General features: G+C 39.1%; 1 protein-coding gene across 3 annotated transcripts in view; it reads right to left on the bottom strand.

Annotated features, from left to right (window-relative positions):
- Window positions 1–335: 335 nt before the first annotated feature.
- Window positions 336–19,968, bottom strand: part of SLX4IP (SLX4 interacting protein) — a 70,412-nt gene continuing 50,779 nt past the window's right edge. For all 3 annotated transcript variants that reach the window (XM_027653815.1, XM_027653816.1, XM_027653817.1), the window contains 4 exons: window positions 17,580–17,657; window positions 15,646–15,734; window positions 3,276–3,385; window positions 336–2,114 (listed from right to left, as the gene is read on the bottom strand). In XM_027653815.1, coding sequence (XP_027509616.1) covers window positions 1,298–2,114; window positions 3,276–3,385; window positions 15,646–15,734; window positions 17,580–17,657 — 1,094 coding nt within the window. In that variant the 3' untranslated portion in view covers window positions 336–1,297. The remainder of the gene's footprint in view (window positions 2,115–3,275; window positions 3,386–15,645; window positions 15,735–17,579; window positions 17,658–19,968) is intronic.

Raw genomic sequence — 19,968 nt, 5'->3', positions numbered from 1 at the left:
CACAAGGACGTTGTAACTGCAGTGAGGTCTCCCCTCATCTCCTCTTCTCCAAGTGCCCTCAGCCGCCCCCACACGACTTCCCCTCAAGGTCCTTCACCATCGTCATGACCCTCCTTTGGACACTCTCTAATAGCTTAATATCTTTTTATATTGTGGCGCCCAAAACTGGCACAATATTCAAGGTGAGGCCACCCCAGTGCAGAGCAGAGCAGGACAATCCCCTCCTTGCCCGGTGATGCTTTGTCTGATGCCCCCCAGGACATGGTTGCCCCTCCTGACTACCAGGGCACTGCTGATTCAGTGTCCATGGTCACACTGATTTTAAGAGAATCATGAAAGAAAATTGCTCATAAATTTATTTTACACATTTATAAAAGACAGACATGAAATAAAGTTATGTTTCCTTAGCTCATTAGCATATAAATTTAAAAAGCAGCATGAAAAGGCACCGTGGAATGAAAAATGACCTCTACCTTAAAGTAAGGACTAACTGGGGTATCACTAACACATGAAAACCACAATGTCGTCCTTGCACACAAGCAGGGCCTGATTTTGAAAAATAAATGCATGTCCACATGTTTATGTCTGAACTTCACTCCAGAGCAATGTTTGCACCCCCAGGTGTAACTATATAAGTCTAAATACATAAATCCAACCTTCATTTTTCCAAAGACTGAATGCATGATCACTTGTACTCACAATGTGGGCTAGAAATAAATGTTCATATCAAAACTGCATAAGCAGAAAACTGCAGTTATTTTGAAACCTGGCTGAAAAGGTGGGCCTCAAATTATCAGCTATTAATTCTGGTTAAAGATTTATTTGAAATAAGCTCAGTTTGCCTTATTGATGTAAAGATCATGTGAATAAACCATGAACTTTCTAGTACAAAGGATTAATTTTTAGTAAAATAAACTATGTGTTCAGAAACAAGCAAAGCAATGAATAACTGCAGCTGCTAACAGACCAGAAAAGGGGTTTTATTTTGCTGTCATCAGCTGATATGACTTTTTAATTGCACTGAAGCATACCCAGAACTAAAATGTTGCTTAGTAAATATTGAGATTTTTCTTTCTATAAATATGACACTGGTTCATGCAATATTAATATCTAATTTGTAAAGACTTCAAAGGATTATCCTCATTATGGTTCCAAATGACTAACATACTTAGTTAACTAAAATTTCTTAAAATATCTTCTCTAATTTTGATTTTTGATTTCGTATTTTTATGATTTTCCATAATTTTGAATTGCTTCCTACTTTTTGCTTACACACAGATTTGGGTGACTCCAGATTTTATGACTTCTTAAGCCTTCGAAGTTTTAACTTCCTGAGACCATTTTCAGCTTCTTTTTTTCTTTTTTGGGGAAGCTTCTCTGAAGACACAGCTTGCAGTTCTAGACTCAGTGATGGCATTGCAGGCAATCCCTCAGTGGCTGTGCTTGGCTCATTTTGGCTTGTCTGCACTCTACTGTTCCTCACAGAAAGAGGCTGAGAGGGTTCTTTTGTCCAAGTCAATGATTGCTTGTCAGCTGCAGTCTTTGCCCTGTCTTGCTGAGAAAATAACCTGGAATTACGGGGGGGTTTCTCCCCCAGGAACGGACCCAAGCAATCAGCATTGCACTTACTCATTTCTGGATGGACAGAAATTAAAGGAGTCCCTTCAGAGGACACTTTTTTGCATTGCTCTAACTTCTCCTCTGAACCACAGCTCTTTAGTTGAGCCTGTGTTTTGGTCACTTTTTGACTTTGTTTTGGACCCAGCAGTGCTGACTCAGAGCTGCAAGGAGGGTTCTCACTTAGAAGACTCGACTCCAACCACTCCAGAGCGTGAGGTTTTTGCTGGCTGCTAACATCATCTGCCTGTCTCTGATTAACATAATTTTCCAGCTCTAAAACAGGAAGCTCCAAGCTGCTCCCAGCTGTATTTGTGCAGTCCTTCAGCAGGCCTGGACTGCGACGTTTCACATCAGAGCGAGGACTGAGAGCAGTTTGACAGTCGCTCTTTCTGTTCTCTGCCTGTGAGTCCACCGAGCCAAGATACACTTTCTTGGAGCCCTTGCTGATTTGAGGTTGGCTTGTACTACTCTTCCTTGTTTTCGTCCTTTTCACACTGCAATAAAAAGGAATTTTGTTTTTTAAATAAAAAAAAAAAAAACACCTTTGCTGCCTCAATTTGCCCTTCTTCCAAACCCTGGAACACCACTAGGGTCACCCTCTTTCTGAACATGGGAAAAATCCCTGTATATCATCTTGACAAGCAGCAATGTTTGTCTGGTGTGCATAATATCAAGTGTTATCCATCTGATTTTCCACTGCACTAGGGGAGAACCCTATTTATTAATGACTAAGCCATGAAGGAGTGAGTTAGTTCACATTCTATTCCAAGAGGCAGAACTGGATTCATTACAGATGTTAAAGGTCAACACAGTATAAGTATATTGAATTCCTTTCTGAACTGGCTTGATAAAACAGCATTTCATAAGTGCCTAAATGATTCCAAACCATTCCCATATATCCACATGCATAATGTATAGCTACAGGACAGAGGGGGCTGGCAGGGAGAGGCAGTGAGTGTGTCTCTGTGTGAGAGCTTCTAATCTCTATTTTAGAATGTTCCTCTGGAATTTTTCCCAGGACATTTCAAAGCTTTACTTCGGAGTTAACCACTACTCATCTAGTATCAAGCTCGCTCATCTGGGAAGGACTTAGTTAATGCAAGTAGATGATATTCTAAAAGGAATTATACAGGAAAATGGGATCACAAGGGACCTGATGGAGTGTCAGTACATAAGCACCCCTTGGCAGTGTGTTACCTACAAACCCAGATTTCACACAGGTCATAAGATCAACTTTAAGCCCAAGTACTGAGGCTGCATTTTGAGTCTAAAAATGTCACTTTAACTGTGACCAGTGGTCCAGTTTCTCAAAATGAACAAAACAATATATCTGCAAAGTGTTTTTCACCAGATTCAAGCATCACATATTTATTTTGGCTCAGAGCTTCATTCAAGTTAAAAAACAGCCTGTTTTGATTCTGCCCAGCGCTATGTGAGATATCTATGTGGGTTGTAAGAACTTTCTCCATGCTGTAAAAAACTGCAACAATCATTTTATGTGCTTATCCCCACTAGAGTAGTAGTCTCTTGGTAATTTAAAACCACCTTTTGTAAAACAGTTTGTATTATTTGAAATTTTATTACATAAGCTAGATCCTACCAACCCAAATTTTACCCATTATAAATTCAAAAGCTTAGAAAGAATAGTGACATACATTCTTTTCAGGATGTCTTGCTTTATTTGTTCATTCAGACTGATCTTAAGCTCCTTGTTCTCAGCAGATTCAGTAAAATATTCAGATGTCCCACTGGAAAGTTCTTCTTTCTGCTCCAAAAGAAAACACAGGTTTAAAACATGACACATCAAGCTATGATTATTCAACAGAAAACTCCACTTCTAATACTAAGACTTACAGCTGTTCTTTATTATTTTGATCTGAGCAGTCTAAGAGAAACAATTATTTTTAATCTTTTAATATTTGGGAGTCTAGTCAGCTCCCTCCCCTTTCAGACTCCCGACCAACATATTTCATATGCTAAAATACACCACAAACAAACAGAACTGCAATGTAAAGGACGGAGCTTTCCAAACCAGCCTGAGGAAACTGCTGGCAAATATTTGACATCTTTGTGGCTCAAACTGTGACAAATGCCAGGAATCTCTCTTGCAGACAGGAGCATGTTTGTCAGTCAGTGTTTTTTCTGAAGAGACTGACTGGCGCAGTGGTCTCTACGCTTATTCTCCGAGGAATTCCCAGAGCTTTCCATACTTAGGAAAAACATACAGAGTGGTATTCGCTCCCTGAAGAAGGCAAGGGTTAAACCTTTTAATTCTAACATTTAAACTCCCAGATTGTAGTGGTTGGCTACTACAGGACAACAGGGGAATTCTTTCTGGTCTCAGCTAACAGCAGCACCATGGTTTTACATAATATGAGGTTGGGGCGACCGGGAGGGAAGGAAAATGCTCTTTTTCTTCAAGCTGTGAGCATTTCCTTTCACAATGAAACAATCTCCATCAGAGAAGGGCCATTTGCTGACTTCACTATTAACTCCAAAAAAGTTTTATCTCCCAGGCTATGGAGGAGAGGAAAAAAAAGTGGTAAAGGCAAGAAGAGGCTTTGCGCATCTCCTTGGTTTTGACAGCACTTTTCTCCATCAGCCTGAACGAGGCAGCCTCTGACAGGGGCTCAGCAAACACAGGGAGGGCTTATTTAGCCCATTCCTTGCTCTGTGCCATGAAGAGAACACACTGGAACCAGGTGGTATGGAAGAACCTGTGGAGGAACAAAGCCAAAGCCTGTACACCACTCCTGCCTGGAAAACGCCTCAAGGAACCTGTCACTTAGGGGAGATTAAGCCCTGCTCATTTTTATTTCTGTTTTAAAGGAGATGGGGGAAACCTCCATGCTCTTTCCAGAAGAAATAGCCAGTGAAAACAGCTTTCTGTTTTGTAAACAGGAGGGTAGTCAGGCAAAGAAATAAAGCCATTTCGGCACTTAAAACTACAGCTGTTCCGAGGCTCCTTTCAGAGGCAAATCACAAAAATGTGTGTGAGTGTAGAGAGCTGCATCAAGTGCTGTCCACTAATGGTGCAAGGAGTGTGTTTACAGCAGGCAGAAAACATATGGGACTTACCTGCAACGTGATTTCAACCCCAGAAATCAAGCTTAACTAGTTTAATCTGAGGCATTAATTGCTGCTTCTATTCTTGTTACAGGTAGATTCCCCTAATTTGACTAAATACATTTTGTACTTTGTAAACTATTAAAGACTGGAATATTATTAAGATACTCAAGAGTTTTGCTAATTTTAAGACAGACTGCAAAGCCTGGAGAAACTATTCTGATTTCCAGTAACAGTCACACAACTTGGACTGAAGGCTCTTGCACAATCCTTCTGCATCAAAGCAGCTGGAGAGCACTGACACTTGGCCAGGGAGCAGGAGTCCAGGCAGAAGCATTTGAGTTTCTGCTGTAAGGTGAATTCTGTTAAACCTTCTTCAGTCCTCAACACAGCCAACTGTGCCAGGATCCCCAGCCCACTAAGGGAAATCTTGTACATGTGGAAAGCAGCACTTGCTACAAAACCCAGGGGAGAACTGGGGGTAATTCCTGTCCACACTCACTCCTGCAGATCAGCAACAAACCTCAGTTCTAACTTGTATCTGATCTGAAGCAGAGTGGGAAGAGCAGACCCTGGAGACAGGTAAAGGTGACCAATTCATGTCCCCTGTGAGTTATGTTAGGTTGGAGTTAACACTCCAGAGGTGAAGGACTAACACATTCCCTCACCATGCTATCATCAACCTTTTGTTTTGCTTTCAAATAACTTATCGCACAAAGCGGTGACAGAAAAGGGTTAAGGCATCAAAAAAAATTAAAAATCAAAATGATTTATATGTGAAACACTTCTGAACATGCCCTCTAAGTACAGTAGATTTTCCCCTCGGAACCACACCCTGTAAGTGCTGTATTTTGAGAGCTGAACAATTAACATAAGGCATATGAGTCAGTCTTTGAAAGACTCTGTGGGAACCAGAGAGCCTTTTGCTATTAGGAGTGATGTAAACTCCCTAAGGCTGGAATAAGTCCACAATAGAAGGCAGAGAGAGTCATAAATAACAACAATGGGCACTCCATATACTACTAAGACACTCAGCCATTATTGGTGATACTTCCTTTATTTTCTTTATTAGACTTAATAATTTTAGTTAATTAAAAGAAGAAAAAAATCTCTCTCTGTTTTGGGAATACTGTTTATTTCCTATGGGAACTTCAGGACTTGTTAAAGAAACAAAAAAAAGCTAATCTGCTCTCATCCTGTCTAGTAATCCCAAATTCCTTTTAGGCAGTGAAATAATTAAAGAAAAATATTCCAGGCATAAAAGGGAGGACAGCAGAAGCAGACATCATATAAACAATGACACCATGACAGAGAAAAACGTCAAAGCACCGCCAGACTTGCGACTCGACTCTGAAAGAGCTGCAGGGAGTGGGATTGCTGCTAACAAATTAAAACCACATTTCTTGGCAAATTGTTAAAGACAGACATATTTACATTTGTATAGAGACTGGGTGGGCACAAAAGATTAAAATGCTTCTCTAGCCCTTGAACTGCCAAGTTCTATTAGAAATATGTGCTCTTAAAACCCCGGGGTAAGCTCACTCCTTTTTGTCACTAAAACTCGGCAGAGAAGGGCCTGCAGAAGTGAAGCTGACCAAGTCTTACCAGCCATCCTGCTCATAACACTGGCCTCCCCAAACCTGATTTTTAAAATCCTTAGTACTTATCCAAAGAGAACTCTGGGAGGAAAAAACCTGTGTCAAGACCTAGAGAGAAACACGTCTGTTAGGCACACAACATACTTCATTTACGGTTTATCAAATTGAAAATTCTTTTTCTTTTTTTTTTTTTTTTGGCTATCTCACTCAACTTACTACTCACTCACATTGAAAAAGAAATTCTCAAAAATGTAAAAGGGGTCACTGTCATCTCTCTCCAGGGCAGTTGAATTCAGCATCAAATACGTGTTAAAGAACTCCTCATGGATGGGCACTTGTGAGGAACCCTCACAGCTCATTACCCTGAAGAAGAGTGAAAGGTTTTGGCCTTTTCAGCCTGACAATAAACTCACACAAATACTGATTATTTTTTTTTCCAGTCTAAGGCTGAGTTGAAAGAAAACCTTCCAAACTGAACAATGCTGCCCTCCTTTCCTGCCTTCTCATTTGGTGTTATACTTTCTAGTTGTCTCTTACTCTTCTCAGTGGCACATACTTCTGTACCAATGAAGTAACACGAAGGGATAAATACATTTAATGTCTGATTAACCAAAAAAACCACCAAAACCAAACTACACTGTTTTTAAAATTCATTTATCAATGTAGCTCATCAAAAGTATTTGGTAGAAAACATCAATGGGTTCAAGAAATCAAATTTTCTATCAGAGTGGCAAATGGGAGGGGACTATAAATGTAACAATGTAGACAAAACTATGAACTGAAGTATTATCCCAGGCACACACAGTAAAACTAAAATTAGTGAAATCAATAAGACAGAAACCCTTATTTAGGGGAGCTTTATGTAAGCTGGCAATTGCATGATTTCTTTAATGCCACTCTAAGCCATACCCAGAGCTCACCCATCAAAGATAACCTTTAGGTTTCAGAGGTGTCCTAACAGATGACTGGCAGATCAGAGAGGTCAGACAGGACTCCTGCCAATCTGATAAGCAAAAAAGGGCTCCTAAAGCAAGTGAGGAGGCTTGTGAGCGAAGGATGAATCAGATACTCTAATCTAACTGATAAAAAAGTGACAGAGACAGGACTTTGGGTCTCGTCTCCTGCCCTCTCCCATCCCACATGAAGGAAAAGCTTCCCACAGTTTCACAATGCAAATTTTTTGCATTTCCAATGTAGTGATGCATCTGTCCTGGCAGATGAACTCCAACCACATCATAAAACATTCACACAAGTTTTCCAAGTACAGAAATGGATCCTATTTCGAACCTGAAATCCAGTTCTTTGATCGGACTTGCGGAATATTGCTCTGCATTTTAAAGTTGACTGTCCTGCTCTAAATGTCAGTAAGTTCCAGTAAAAACCATGAAGGATCATTCCATGTTACACACTGGAGTACTTAGTTTTTTCCTTTGAAATAGGTATTTTTAAGGAATGCTGGTGGTTTTCAAAAATTCTCCAATTTCAATCTAGAAAAGAATGTAACAAGCAGAGCAAACTGCATTTCTCTGGAGGAGCAGAACTATTCAACTTACCCATGGCCTAGCATAGAAAGCAAAATCAAACTCCTGGATCCATGCAGTCCTCATTATCTACTACCAGATTTCATTTTAATTAAGTATTTGCTTGTCTGCACTGTTTAGTCCAAGGGTTGGCCCCATCTGTTACAAGTCCCTGTGATACAAATTCCACTTTCTCAAGCTACAAGGTGTGAACCCAAGTTTCTCACTCGATACATAAGTCCTGGCAACTCCAAACATTCCAAAGGTCCCCAAAGCATCATCAGATTAGCTCAAAGCATGTGACTTCTATGAGGAAAACGCCTCCTTCCTTTTGAAGTATTTGGTTCAGATTTTAATTGTATATTACATACAGCAGGAATCCCACACTATCCTGAATGCAAGAAATTCAGAGTTCTCTAGATTTCCATTTGAGCAGTTGCTAGAGAATGGAAAATAGAAAAATTCCTGCTGTAAATGGCGTAGAACAAACAAAATCTGATACTCCACAAAACCTAAAGCTGCAGGGGGGCCTTTTTAAAAAATCAGACCTATCTGTATCACAGAGGAGCAAATACACCCATCCCACTTTCTAAAGGCACAGAAGGTGCTCCCGAAACAACCGATTTATTTACATACCAAGGAGCACGTGACACATGCTGTGTGCATTTGCTTGAAGGCAAGAAGTGCTAAAATTAATGTTAAGTAATTGAGCTATTAATCATTCTGATTTTATATGCTGATGCTACAAGACTCAGATTCTATCTTCAGAGAAAGTGTCCACTGATAAGAAATGGAGGAACAGACAACAGCTTTTCAACCAAAATAACTTCTCTCAATGACACTGAAGAAAAATCTAAAGCATATTAATGGTGCAATTTTATTTTTTTAAAAGAAAATCAATGTCTCATAGGCAGGCAACTTAACTGAATTAAACTTTGCATTTACCTTTCCAGATATAGCAAGGGTTCTATGACATAAGGGTTCTATGACATATAAGAATACTACCTAGAGTACATGATGTACACAGGAACATGATTCATATACTTCAAACTTCATTACTTACAGAAAAAAAAAATGGAAAAAATGTATAAATTTTAAAAACAAATATTCTTTTTATGCGATGACAGTGTGCAATAACACAGGTCTTGGAATGAATAACTAATGCTCTTGATCTTGCTGGTTATGCAGAAGCAAAATAGATAAAACAGGCAGAACTGCACAGCTCAGGAGACAAATAATGTTCAATAATTTAATGTTTTAACTTGGTTTCCAAAACAAATACCACTACCATCACTACCCCCAAGACCCTCAAGATTTCTGATCTCACACTGGTGATCTGTCCCTAAAAAATAACTTAAATCACTACAAATGTTCAAAAATCCTGCCATAAACTTTACCACCATATATTTCAGCTTCCTGGTCAGTCAAGTTATGACCTTCCTCTTAGTTCTAAGAGGTTTCTGCTGAAGGCTGAGGAACAGATTGCTCTTTAAAACAATTTAAAAAAAAATTCTCTAAAATTATTCTTTGTTCAACAGGAATATAATGAATTATTATCAAAGCCTGAAGTATTTTAAACCTTTTCAAGTCCTACAGCCATCACAATCTTGCAGATGCAGTACAACTAAATAAAACCTTTAGCTCACTGCAGCTTTAAACACGATCCCTGCCAGCCTTGCCCCTGCCCCTCTGTCCTCTCCAAGTCTGCAGGGGAAGGAGCATCACTCAGTGCAAAGCACAGAATCAGCTCAAATCCACATGAACCACCAGCTTAAAGCCGTGACAGCAAGAGACTGAGAGGGGGGAGGAAAATGAGGGAGGTGGAAGGATGATGACAGATGATAATATCTTAAATAACCACAAGGCTTTGACAAATGAGGTCTTGTGAACGCAGCTAAGTAGTTGCATTTAAATCAACTGGAGCACTCATATAAGAAGCAACTACCAAAATCAGGCAAAGATTACTCAATTTGTCCCTGCTTTTTGAAGATTGCTTCATATGGAAATCATTTTATGCGCTTAATCTTTTATACTGCAGCTACAGGGACCATCTGTATTCCTGCTCTCCTTCACCTGGATTTTGCATAATGAGGTACATAATCTTTTATTGAAGATGTATTCCCCTTACTTGTTGGCCTTAAGACAATGAGTATTACTTTTTATTTCATTCCATATATACACTAATATTCTGTCTGCTTTTCCAATAAATAATGCTACAGAACAAAGGTTTTCAAATCAGTTCCTTGCAGCAATATCTTGGCCTTTTTCCCCATGATCACACAGTTAATTCACTCAGCAGTTGTTGAGCACTGCAATTGCTCTTTTCAGTAAGAATACTGTGCATTTATCAACAGATGATTTTCATTTACAGCCCTAATGCCCCTCTACCCAGCTCTGGGAGGTTTCTCTGAAACTCTCCACAGCCTTCTCCAGCCTTGGCTAATTGAAATAATTGTGTCAGATTTCATTCCATCATCTGTCCACTTCTCTGGATCATTAACACAGCAAACAGCAGACAGCCCTTAGACTTCTGCCATGCAGAAAACACATCAGCTTGGAAGCTATAAGAAGAAACTCAGGCAAGTTCAGACAAATCTCACTGAGGCAATTCACAGCATCACCACTCTCAGGTATCCTCCCTCCCCTTCTGCAGGAGGTTCCTGCCCCACTGCACAGTTGGCAGAGGGAGCACACACATGCCCCAGCTACTCCCACCTGAATTCAGTGCACCAGCTTAAAATCCAGGGAAGTTTGGTGTGCTTGAATCCACAGGACTGTGATACACAGCAAGATGAGATGCAAGCACACAGCCCTTTTGGCAAAGCCTGCTGTAGGAGTGGTAATCTCCAAGGAGAGGCAGACAGCTGGGACAAAAGGGAATACTGTAAAGCTGCTGTAGCTTCTTTATGAGCCAGTGGAAGAGTTCAGGATCATTACTTTGAGATGCAGTTTCTCAAAGAGAGCAGCCTGGTGATTCAAGATAATTTAAAGCCACACTGACAGTGAAAGGGAAGTCTCATCCTTACCCAACACGTGGTCCTGCCAAAAATCAACACCGAAGGGATCAACACCGCAGGGACCGGCTGAAAGCGAGCCAGGCAAACAACAACAAAAAACCCAAACAAAACTCCCCTTGTTTTCAGAGGGATTATTGAATGAACCTATTAACCTGTTTCCCCACACCTGCCAGTGCTGACAGACACTGAGGACAAGAATGCCTGGGGAAGCAGAGAGAAGGCAGGAGGGACTGCATGTTTCACTATCATCAGTCTTGCAGCAGCTTGAGCAGAACATGAGGGATGAGTAAAAAAAAACATGACAGAAGCTTGAAGTGTCAAAAGTGAAAACTCACCAAACCAATTCTTTGCCTGTTCCACTCTGTGGTATTTGGGTAGAGTTCATTAGTCTGCAGTTTCCCCTCTCTACCTTCTCAAAAAAAGGAATGAACCCTGTTTATAGTTACCAAACTACAGCTTAATACTGTTTTCCTCTGTTTCCTATAATGACTGAAAAGAACTCAGAATATTATCTGAAATCACAAGGAAACACTTATAAAAGTTAAAAGGATAATGACATAAAAAGACCAGCAACAAGACAAATACTACAAGAAGTGTAACATTAATGTGTGTTGTGGATGTTTCTTCCAAACCAGGGTGACTATCAGCTGCTACCTAAAGGGATGGTCCTGCTCCCCTCACCCAAATCCTCCCCGTGTGCTCCTCCAACTTTTTTTTGCATCACAATTGGCAGCTGTGTGGGTACAGGATGAGTTGGTTCACTGAAGTGACAAGATGGAAAACTAATCCTCCAATAAAAACCAGAGGAACTTCACAAATAAATAATTTTCTGCTAGATCCAGTCAATGAACTAATTCATTCTCCACTGAAGAGTCACTTGGTCCATTGTAACCAGGAAGGAAAGGAATATGGAGCTGGAACTAGAGGGGATGTGGACTGACCTTTTCAGTAGTAGCCCACCATTACAGCAGCTTCACTGTGATATTTTAGAGACACACACACACAGTTCCATGCCCAGATTAGTACTTCCAGTGTGAATTGTGCAATTCTATTGCACAGCATTTCCTTCTTCCCCTACCCAATCTGATATCACTTCACAATAAGTCTTTAAAGTATTTAAGATAACTAAATTCCACATAAAGTCTTGTACTAATCTTTACAAATTGCTGCTATTTGAAAAAGAGCTTTCATTTTACCTTCCAATAGACACACTATTCCAGCAGCATAAACTCCAGTGTTACAAGTCTCCTGTTAATTACATTTAAGAGTTCATGTTTTCATGAAAGAACCAGAAGCCTCTTCCCAGCATAAACAAAACCCAAGAAAATCCTGTCATTTACGCTCTTAAAAGTTTTAAGAAAGAGAATTGTCTAATGCTCCTGAAGTACATTACAATGACACCATTTATAAAATCAGACATCTATGAAGAACATTTTCTCTTTTATTTTTCTTTTATTTCTCTGCTGGGGATTTAAAAGGCATTGGGCACATCTTTAGCAATTTTCTGTTCCTTGTGTACCTATGTGGGGTTTTTTGTTTGGTTTGGTTTTTTTAAGAGTAATATTCTGTTGGAAAAGAACCTTTATTTTTGTATAATATTCTCTGCAACTTAACAAGGCTCAGTGGAAACATCGAGATCTCTTTAATAAAGACAGGATCTCCTACTCCCCCCTTTCTTTTCTGATTTCACATGAATGGTAATTTCAAATTTCCATTTCATCTCATCTTTAGCTTAACCTCCTTCATACTTTCCCTTTAGTGCTTCCTCTCATAGATTCTGCTATAAAGCCAATGTGGTTATCAATGAATACTCCATTGTTAGCACATTTTCAAATGCTCATAAGCCATTCCACCCATTTCCATTTCCACTGTTTCTCCAGATAACTCATTTCCAATTTTCCATTTTAGCTCTCTACATAATAATCCTCGAGAAAATGTCGTCATTGACAAAGATGACTAAACTCTCCAGAGCTCTTATATATTTCCCTGGGTTTCCTCTTGTGCCATGTTCCCAAAACTGTCTTCTTTCTCAAGATAAAACTATTTAAGATTACAAGCACAGTTTGGTAAAACAGGTAACAATGGGTTTATGTTTAAACCCAGCATTAATCAGCCAGCCTATTCTTCCATCTTTTCCTTGAGACTTCCAATTTGCTTATGTAATTTCAATAACTTGCCATATTGTTTCTTTAATAGAGAATTGCTTATTACTGCCTGCAGTCTGATTTTTAAATATAACCCCAGATACGCCCATTTATAAATAGATTCTGGAAAATTACATATCAATAGATTTTCTTCGACTTTATTTCAGCTCTGCTCCTTAGAAGTGCTCTCACATATTTTATTAGTTTATGCTTAAAGCTAATTTGACAGAGACTGTCTAATCCACCTGAACCTTAGTCTTACGGGAGGCATCACAGAAGGATTCAAACTGCTTCTCTCAGCAACTGATGCTGAGGTTTGTGCTTGTGAATATCTCAAAAGCAATCTAATTATGATCTTTCCTACGGTGCAGGACACAAAAATTACATTTCATAGCTGGCTACATCCACTGGTTTAAGCACAGTCTGTTTCAGAGAATAGCCTAAAAAGCAGTGAAAAAGCAAAGAATAAAGGGCTGAAGACAGGTGAAGGAAGACAGTTGTGGTCAGTGTCTCAGGCTGACATAAAACTGGTTTCAAGTAATGGGAAAGTGGAGCATTGAGCTCAGCCTAACACAGCTCAGGAATGAAAGCTTGACCCACATCATAAAACAGCATAAAAGCAGTCTAAAAATATAAATAATTGTTATGTCTTCAGTAAGTCACCTGCACTGACATTCAGCAACACAAAAAAGTGACAAAGTCCCCGTTAATGTATAGTTAACTGCTTTTATAGAATAGAATTGGCCTTCAAAAGCAAGGGTGTGAGCTGATTAAACATTTAAAAGAACTTGCATCCAACACTGCGACATTATTCAAACCCAAACAACATACAGAAGAAAACAAAACACAGCCTCATTTTTAGCCCATGACAGAACAGGCTGGAGTGGATCAGCGGAGAGGTCTTCTGGGTGGTCTGTTGGAGTGCAGAGTTTGGAGCTCCAGCCCACTCACTGCAAACTGCCCAGGGAAAAGCACACACACACAAAGTGCAGATCCTTTGCCTTTACTTCTGGAGAGCCAAAAACTTGAAACTGCCTCTCAGTGGCAATCCAACACTCCTCCAGTTTGGCAAAGTACCAAACAGGAGTACATTACAAATTTGGTCCTACCATGCTGCAGGAATTCTGGACCTACAGAACAGTCTGGAGTGAACCCTTCAAGGAAGGGTGGTAAGAATCAACCAGATCCTCCAAAACATTTGCTGAGGGTCTGTTCCCATCTTACTAATCAGGTTCTTCAAATCAGGGAAGAGGCTTAGGGATAATTTTATCTTACTCCCTCCTCCCAACACACTGCACTGACCATCCCAGCCAGGTCTGTGCACACATATTGCATCTGCAAGTAAAGCAAACTCCCAGACTTTATTATTGATTAGCTTATGATCCCACTAAGAGATCTCTTTTTTTTTTTTAATATAAAAGTTTTAAAACTGATTTTTTAAACAACAAGGAGTTTTTCGTAGATTGAGATCAAATTTTGAAATAGTAAAGCTAAAGTATGTAAGATTTTTCATTCTCCTTCTTCTTCCTACACAAAATCACATGAAAGAAATTAAAGAAAACTCCTCAGCTTTTATTTTATGGAAAGATTAAAAATACCAAATGGGGGAATTGGTTATGTCATAGGAGATAGCTGAGAAAGAAAAAGAAACCCATAATTATTTCTCAGTCAAAATGCAGAGATAGAATTTTCTATGTCAAGCATTAAATAGTTTTCAAGACAATACTGAAAAAGTGATACTTTTCAAAATAGCAAAATACTTCTAGAGCAAGTAGATAATTATTTTCTGGAGTGTGAAAAACACTTGCTTGATTCTTTGGCATGGAAGGATACGTACCAATCTAGGAATCAAGACAATAAAATCTGCATTTAGTGTTAGAAATACCAACACCCTGCTTGGTATTAGAAAAAAATGATGTTGAATGAGTAGAATAAACCCTTTTTTTTTTTTTCCAAGGGTCAACTATACTTTAATACATGTCAGATAAACACCTAAAGCACACCCAGAGCTCAGGGTGTAATTGTGACCCTCAGTGTGAGCCACAGGAGCAGCACCTGGGTCCATGTGAGCACTCCTGACACAGCCAGCACTTAACTGCAGCATAACACTCACAAGCCTTTGACCCTGACAAAGCCTTCAGGATGAAATATTTAAGGAGAATTGTTTATGGTATTTAACCACACACCAGTGCCTTTTCCTCCATAAATGTTTGGGGATTTTTGCTCCCAGTAGGGCCAGCACTGATCCGCTTGAGTTGTTCTGCAGAACAAGTGCTAAGAAAACATACAAGAAACCCATGGACATTACAAACCACTTCATTATAATCCTGGAAAGTAAAATATCACCAGGACTAAGTACAAAGAAGAAAAAAAGATCCTTAAATCAAGGTGTTAATATTATACCTAAATAATTTAGCTTTCTAAATACATCTCTGAGCCTTATAAAACAAATAAGCCTTTCTAAGCTAAAGCTTCCAAAAATCCCAATTTTTCTCTCCCTTAGGCTCACTGCAGGTTGTCCTTTTGAACAATCTGGCCCAACTGTTAATGTGGCTTTCTGGTTCCAAGACGACAGTCACAAATAGGTGAGTAAATACATATATATATATACAAACAATCATCTTATCCCTATTAAAAAAAAAAACCAAACAAAAAATTTACAGAACAGTTCTGTACGTACCAATACATCATTTTCACCTGTCCAAGTACTTGGATCAAAGTCAAGTTTACTGACACAAACTATAAATTTCTCTGGAAACACACGCAGCTCTACACAAAAAGAATGGAAAAGAAGATTACAGAAATTATAACCATTTTCAAAACCACACACAATGACATCATATAGACATGTTACTTTAGTAAACAAAATTATCTATATTTTTAAATTGCACATTAACTCATTTCATGCACCCCTTTAGCTTTTTACCTGCTCTCTTCAACATGCCATCCCCCCTTTTATTTTGTTTTTTTAAACCATTAAAAAAAAAATCAATAAGAAGAGCAAATTGAGTTCCCAAGAGGACAGTCATGGCTGCAAATTAGTCCACCTGCACCTCTGAACAGAAACAACAGGCAGAACCAACACACAAACAGCTTAATGACGGTTTTCTTTCTGTTCTGGTGATGAGCGTTTTCATCACAAAAGCTGTAAATTGTTTTTGTAACACAGCACAACATATTCGGTCAGGACTTGGCATCAGAGCTCAGCGTGAGGCTGGTGCGGAGGGTTCCAGCTCTGACTGCAGAGATCTTTGAAGTCATTAAACAAATTAGGGAACTACCACCAAATTAGGTATTTTCCTCGGGATCACACGGTTTGTTGTGAACACAACAAAGTTTTTATTTACAAAGAATTAGAAATGGAGGGTTCTCAGATTCCAACTGACGAGGCAAAGCTTTATTCGGGAAGAGCACAGCTGGGCATTTTGCTGTCTGGCGTGTGAAACTGTTTCCAGATTAACATCTTCAGATTTTATATTTTCAGGTCTGCATTTTTTGGGTTGCTGGTTTTTGTTTTGTTTTCATACAAAGCAAGTTAATAATTTTTCAAGTTTGTTATACTTCAAACTCAAGCCATAACACACTATTTTGTGGGACAAGAAAGAAACAAGGTTTGCAGAAAAAACCCATGAGGCTGATCTCATAGATTTTTCTGGTAGGACTGAAGAGTAGGGCAAGTTCATTCCAATTAGACATTTTTGTTGTTACATTTTATAACAATCTCATGTGCTGGCTAACAAAATGAAAGCATCTTTGGCTATTCATTGATGCTTTAAAACAGTTCAAATTTAATACACAGCAAACAATGTAGGATATTCCAACGCAGACACTGCTATTCTATTCTAACACAAGAATAGATGAATTATTTAAAGTCGACACTCCAATCTTTTCAACCAATATGGACTTAGAAAACAACTAGTTGAAGACTGATTTAAACATTTATGAATATAATGAATTCCTATAAAAACAAGAAATCATTTAAAATTATCCACTCAAGTATTCAATATTTTTAAGGTCACCTAATTTATTTTGCTTTCTTTTAACATGAAAGGGTCAACACAAAGGGCAATGATGGTTTTAGCTCCTTTGCACTGCTGTTGGCAGGACAGGACTGATATCACTTCCTTACAGAGCATCCTGGCTTGAGAAAACATGGAAAAAAATCTGGTCCAATGACATCACCTACACAGAGATTTTATAGCTCTGAGGTGAACAAGAGCCTTTCTTGCATCCACTTGTACTGCACCACTGATGTCACAAGACACTCCAGCAATAATGAAGTGATTCATGCTGCAACCTCTGCTTGATTCACCCTGCAGAGACTCAGTAAAATGCTGAGTCTCATCGTATTCACAGAATTTGGTGTGGTTGAGCTGATTACCCTGGGGCAAGGCATACAACAGATCTGAAATTAAATTAAAAAAAAAATATCCAGCTTATCTTAAGAAACACTTCTCTTTTTTGTTGTTGTTGTTTTTAGGAAACGTTCTCTGAAAAAAACCCCCAAATTTTTATTAAGTAGACCAAAATATCATAAAGTATTAGTTTATGCTCTCTTCCTTCCTCCCAGGAATACAAAATTCTAAGTAACTGTGTAAGAAACCGATTTCTTACCACGATAACGTTTCCCTAAAGCACAACGGAGATTAACCCATCTCTTCATGAAGTAGGCAGTGATGTGGAGACTGTTGGCTGCAACATAAAGCAAAGGGATAATATTAAGTATAAGGGTATCTTGGGCATTTTTTGGTCTCAAAGTGTTGCACATCTGCTAAGACAGGATTGAGAGAAAGCAGCAGCTCAAGAACACAAAGGAAAACATAACTTTAATGGAATGATTTTAAAACACTGCTGAATTCTCATACTGGAGTCTCAAGAAAATAATATCTGATACAAGGCAAAAATCTACAGAAATTATTAACCACCAAGTTGTGGAATCCAACCACATAAATAAATTTAAGTCAATGAATTATCAGAGTTGTCATCTGCTTAACAGTCTGGTGTGATGGCCACTATCCTGTTTTCGTACATATTCTATATGAGTATTACAGATGCCCATTTACTCAACTGCCTTCTGGAGGAAGGTGACAAACTCAAAGCTCTAAAAATACCCAGACATGGAAGGGGTTAATTATCTCCAGCTCCACTGAATTAGGTGAGAATTTGAAGCCCTCAGTATCTCCAAGTGGACAGGGCTGGCCTGGCTGATGCAGCAGACCCCTGTAAGCTCCACAGAGGCTTCCTCAGCTTCTATTGCCGAGAATGACAGAAATCCTTGGGCACCAGGGGCGTAAGGAAAGGGCAGAAAGGATTATGTTACAGAGGAGAGACTATCAGACTGTGGCTGAGGAAATTCAGCTTTTACTTTTGTTCCACTTAAATTCCCAAATGACCCTGGGTAAATCAGTTAGCACTTGATTCATCAAGGTATTTAGCAACCTGACTCCCGCTGAAAGGGCAAAAAACCGGCAACTGGGACTCATGCTCCCCTTCTCTCTGTGCACCTCATTGAAAGGAAAGTGCAAAAGAGGGTTAGAGGTGTTTCCCTTAACTTGGATGGGGTTTACAAGACTTAAATTATTGCTGCTTCTAAGGCGGGCAGCTGCCCTTGGTGCGATTACCACACAAAAAGTAGAATATCAAGTGCTACCGCTGTTCTTCTAACCTAACCATTTAAAAAGAAAGAAAGCTTGTTCCAGGCTCAGTCTTCACTGAGCAAGTGCCAAGTAGGTCTTAATTCTAAGTATAAGCCCCAAAATGCACATCCTCTGCTGCAGGGTCTGCACCATCCTCTGGAGCTCCCCATGGAGTGCTGTTTTCAGCATCACTCCTCATTAAGAATCACAGTTATTGATCACAATCAATCCCTTTGAAATTTATCAGCCATCTTTTTTTCCTTCCCCTCAGGAAGATACCCGAAATTTGACTTCCCTTTAGAGATCAAGTCAAGATGTGACAAGTTGAACCATCCCTCGAAAATGATGAGCACTAGAGAAAAATTTGGATGGAATCCACCAGCTTTATTAAGTGTATATTTATGAGAACAATTAAGGAAAATTACTTTTAGCTATTTCCAGTTTGGCATCTACAACTCTTTAACAGTGCTAAGTCAAATCAAAGAATTTGCCCTGTATATAAACAAGTTATTAGTGTGATAACAGCATCCTCCACTGTGGCCTTGGAATGCTGAAAAAGTTACAATCCTAAAAGTACAACTTGGAAAACAAATCTTTAAACAGAGAGTAAATATTAAAAGTTTTTCTTCCCACCTCCATTTGTCTGTGATACTCCAAATGTATTTTTCTTGAGAGAAATTTGGAAAAACGTGAATCTTTGCTTTTCAGAGGGAAAAACAGGATACTTCACTCTGGTAATTCTTTTATGAATCGGTGACAAGTATATCTGTTTATTTTTCTTGCTATCCTGGTATTCTCTGAGAGGTTAAGTGTTTAATCATATCTGATTGACTGAGTAAAGTTTCAAATTCCTCTTAAAGGCCCTTGATTGAGTCAGCCACTGTTCTGTGGAAGGTCACCCACCTCAGATCTGACAAAGAAATAATTACCTAAGAGATCAAGACACCCATACACATTATTTTTGCAGCATCAGCTCAAATCTGAAAGTCTTATAAAGCCTTCACAGGCAGTTGCACCTGAGCTAATAAGCTCAGCCCAGAGGGACTAACACCAGAAAATCATTTTAGTTTGCATTAATATTTACTACTTGGCTGAAAAGGTTCGAACAGACGATTTGCTGTTACTTGTTGCTAACCATGAGAAAATATTAAGATGCATTGTATTCAAGATACCTGTATTTTGAAAGTATCACAAAGCCCATCAAATGTTTTGAAACCCTCTTGTATGTGACACCTGATTTAATCCATACTCAGCTGGAGTTTACAAAACCTAGTTTTAAAGTTGTCAGAGTTACTGCAGAACGATAAAAACAGTGATATCCTCTTTCAGCTTCCCTTAGGAGAAGTATATTATCCAATTAACCACTC

The sequence above is a fragment of the Corapipo altera genome, unplaced genomic scaffold (assembly GCF_003945725.1).
Source record: "Corapipo altera isolate COAL_440 unplaced genomic scaffold, ASM394572v1 70, whole genome shotgun sequence".
Lineage (NCBI taxonomy): Eukaryota > Metazoa > Chordata > Aves > Passeriformes > Pipridae > Corapipo > Corapipo altera.
The sequence above is the reverse complement of the archived record's forward strand: the minus strand, read 5'-3'. Positions and strand labels throughout refer to the sequence as shown.